Source organism: Perkinsus marinus, assembly GCF_000006405.1.
Source record: "Perkinsus marinus ATCC 50983 genomic scaffold scf_1104296975596, whole genome shotgun sequence".
Classification (NCBI taxonomy): Eukaryota; Perkinsozoa; order Perkinsida; family Perkinsidae; genus Perkinsus; species Perkinsus marinus.
This window is the reverse complement of record NW_003200720.1, coordinates 175041-178839: the sequence shown is the minus strand read 5'-3', so window position 1 is coordinate 178839 and position 3799 is coordinate 175041. Positions and strand designations below refer to the sequence as shown.

At 41.0% G+C, this 3799-nt stretch overlaps 1 protein-coding gene across 1 annotated transcript; it reads right to left on the bottom strand.

Moving 5' to 3' along the window:
- Positions 1 to 612: 612 nt before the first annotated feature.
- Pmar_PMAR025532 (hypothetical protein) lies at positions 613 to 2886 on the bottom strand (the record flags this gene model as incomplete). Its single annotated transcript, XM_002765145.1, has 4 exons — positions 613 to 687; positions 1280 to 1501; positions 1889 to 2008; positions 2782 to 2886. 4 exons carry the CDS (start codon positions 2884 to 2886, stop codon positions 613 to 615), a joined length of 522 nt encoding a protein of 173 aa, XP_002765191.1.
- Positions 2887 to 3799: the final 913 nt, after the last annotated feature.

The following is a 3799-nucleotide window of genomic DNA, read 5'->3' as shown; positions in this document are numbered from 1 at the left end:
CCCATTGCATTTATCTGCGCCATTTTCTCAGTACATCCTCAGTTTCACCAGCGCTCACAGAATCAGGTTTTACATGTAACATCTAATCCTGGGAGGAGCGCTGTTGAAACTAAGGAGATATCTATTGAACACGCCGTATGAAACCTCATGCTATAATCGATCACTCGATCGATTATATGCTACACCTGGACCTCCTCCTCCTCCTCCTCCATTACTGCATCCTCTGCATATACTCTCAGCACGACCCTCCAAGATGATATTACAATCATCACCATTTTTACTCTATACTTTTCATACACCACTTCTGAGTTGTGTTCTTCCTTGCAAATCTAATACACCGCCTTTATTATCTCTTCCACTGCCCTCTAATTACGCACTAAGTGTGTACATTCTTATCAAGCCCTTCCCCTCCTCCTCTTCGTGTTGATGCGTGCTCGACAATATTGATATCGAGCAATACGAGCATCATCCCGCATCACCCTACACTTTCCTAATTGCCATCATTTTAAACGCCCTCCAACATTCACACACACGTTTGATCTGTAGTAGGGAACAGATCATCGCCACCCCCTTGGTGACATCTATACATACATTTCCATTTTCCCTCCCTCCTTACTTGTTCTGTGGAAGATACGCCTGCTTGTTGCACGCTGCGTCCATCGGCGTCAATATTTCCACAATTTTCATCTGATGACCACAAAAATCACAATAAGTTTCCCCGATACTCAAATAGACCACGAAATATCTCAACTTCTAAACGAAAAATATCCAAGGTTCAACCACGAAAGATACAGAATAGGCCCACAACTCCTCATCAGTTTACAACGCGGTGGTAATTCCCAACACCAAGACGTCAAAACAGACCCGGATTGTTCCTAACGATCGCAGGTACGATTCCACCCACGCATATTTTCCACCATTTTCCGACCAATACAGAATTTCCAAACCGCCATCGCATAGTGGTAGTCATTCAAAATTTGAAAAAGTTAATTATAGAATAAAAGGAGAGAAATAATCAATCAATAGTTTCAGAAAAGCGAATCTATAATCTATTGTTATGATACATTGGAGCTTCACGACCCGTTTTACGTGAGGTGGCGTCGTAATACTCTGAGAAAAACCCGATATTCGTGGTGATATGCAGTAGTCGTAAAATATATTTTTCACTACTGTTTTTCATATCACCAGGGTGAAACTCCAGTAATACAAAACACAAATAGATGTTACATTATCAAAGCTAAATGCTATAATAACATAGGATTTCATAATTACTATCTACCTCAAATGCGAATACTCCTCCACCTCCTCCACGTCCTCCTTTTACTCCAATACTACTGCGCGCTCCGCTCAGCAAATATTGGAAGCCCTCAGTCGAATTAGATCCGATCAATCCACCTCGACCAAAATAAGTATCAACTGTCGCATCAAAATTTCCAAATTTTCCAATTTCTCCAATTCTTGGACGAGAATCTTCCTCAAAATTTTTTATTTCAGCCGGCACCTGAAAAAAACATATTCTCCCGTACAGAGTAAAAGCATTTTCCCTCTCCTCAGCTGAGCTCAGAAGTTTTCTCAAAAAAATATACGAGCTCGCATTCAAATTCCGGTAGAAGAGTACCAACCAGTGTGGGGGGAAAGTATGCACATGGTCAACTACATGCGTGGTCGACGATATGAAATTTTCGAGGAAATTTTGAAAAATTCTCATTGGTTTCCGTACATTTTTACCCCACATATAAACCCCTATAATAAGTGAGAAAAATTCCGAGCTCAGTTGAGGAAAGCGAACATATGTTCCAACACCGCTACCAACACAAACAGAAATTTCACCAACACACGTAGTTGACCATGTGCATATTTTCCGCACAGCAAAGATTCCCAATAGTACCTCTTCTTGCGGCTCCTCTTCTTCCTCTGCTACCAACTCCACCTTGGGCTCATCCCCTTCCCCCACCAACTCCACTGGAGTCATTTCGACATCTTTGCTTGGCTCGGTTGATGATAGTATCTACAACACACTCATCGTCAACATTCCCCCAGAAAAATTACTACATTCGATATTCATAAACGTTACATAAATATTCCCACACCTGCAATTCAACTCAAAAATAGCAACTACTACAGTGATTTACAGAGAGGCGTACAGTTCTATATTACACTGTGCATAATACCAGAATGAAGAGTTTTTCATGCAAATGTGGCTGATTTCGGTACCTTTGCCGAAATATTCAAAAATATCTGATCTGTCGTCTTCCTTAATAAACGTTTTACGAAATGAAACGAAAATACTTCGACTTTTAGCTGCTATTACTTTCCCATAAAATTCGGATGCAAAATCTCAGCTTAGTGGTTTACGACACCGAACATTCCGAAATCACCAACACTTGCATAACAAACCCTTTACACTGGCATTGTCCATGGTGTATTACAGAACTGCACTTCTGCTATATAAAAATACAATACTCAAGCGCTGACGAATAGTAAATCGAACGATATACCATAAACAACTACTACACATTCTCAACCTCAAATTCAGAAAAAAAAACAGAAAAAAGGGAAATACCAGTAGTATAAACAACTGCTAGTGTAGTCAACTCGAAAATCGATATCGAATTTTACCACGATCTTTTTCCTACTTCAAAATGAAATACTTCCACGCCTCATGCAAATCTTCAACACTGAAAATTCGCCAATCCAACCCCTACCTTCCCTATCGTTCGAGTACACAACACCCCCATGGACGTTTTTCCCCAAGTAAAAACGTCCATACCCCAATAATACCTCCACCGTTTCCCCTTCCTCCTCTACTTCCACCTCCTTCCGCTGCGCTTTCGATGACGGCGATGAGGGCTTACTCTTAGCCGCGACCTTCCTGGGCGGGGACATTCTACTGGTTGATCACAGACAGAACGCACTATGAAAGATTCTTAACTATTATCAATTTTTTGATAATAAAAAGCGATCAGCGGAGCATTCCATTCTGCTACAATGGATAGGCTACTCTCATTATAGACTACTTTTCCACGACACTATATACCACGAAAATCGTATAGGATACGATCTTCCCAAAACAACAACAACAACAACAACTCAACAACAAAGTCTAATACGTCTGAATGAATTATCCGCCAAACTTGAAAAAAGCATATGCTTACAAACACATCTTGCAATATATCATAATCGCTTCGCTCCGCTAACAAAAACGGTGACCTTCCAATACCACCGTAAATGTCAACAACAAACCAACCGCGACAACCCTCATCATCACGACCGTCCCCAGCAGACGTATCTTTGACATCCGTGGTTCCTTCGGGGTGACCTGAGATATTCAATCCGAGAAAAACGCCCGGAGGGATGTCCACTACCTCCTCATATACAAATTCTTCATCTCTAGAGATCTAAGATAAAAAAATGGCGTATCTTAGGTTGCCAAACGTAAGATACAGATTAGGTCCATTTCTTAGCAAAAATTCGCCCGTGAAAAAACGTTCAAACATGAAGTCTATCCTCACGATACAAGAAATTTCAAACAAAAAAACTTCGCTCCGCTACGATGTCACCTGCGAGCGCTTCCTAGCTCCCATCAATCTCGGAGACTGCACGCCCGCCTCTCCTAAACAGAATATCTTAGGTTCAACCATACAAGATTCAAAATAGGTCCGCGCAAGCAACACATGCTTTCAATCATCAACAGGGTATCTTAGGTTCAACCATACAAGATTCAAAATATGTCCGCGCAAGCAACACATGCTTTCATCATCAACAGATTATCTTAGGTTCAACCATACAAGATTCAAAA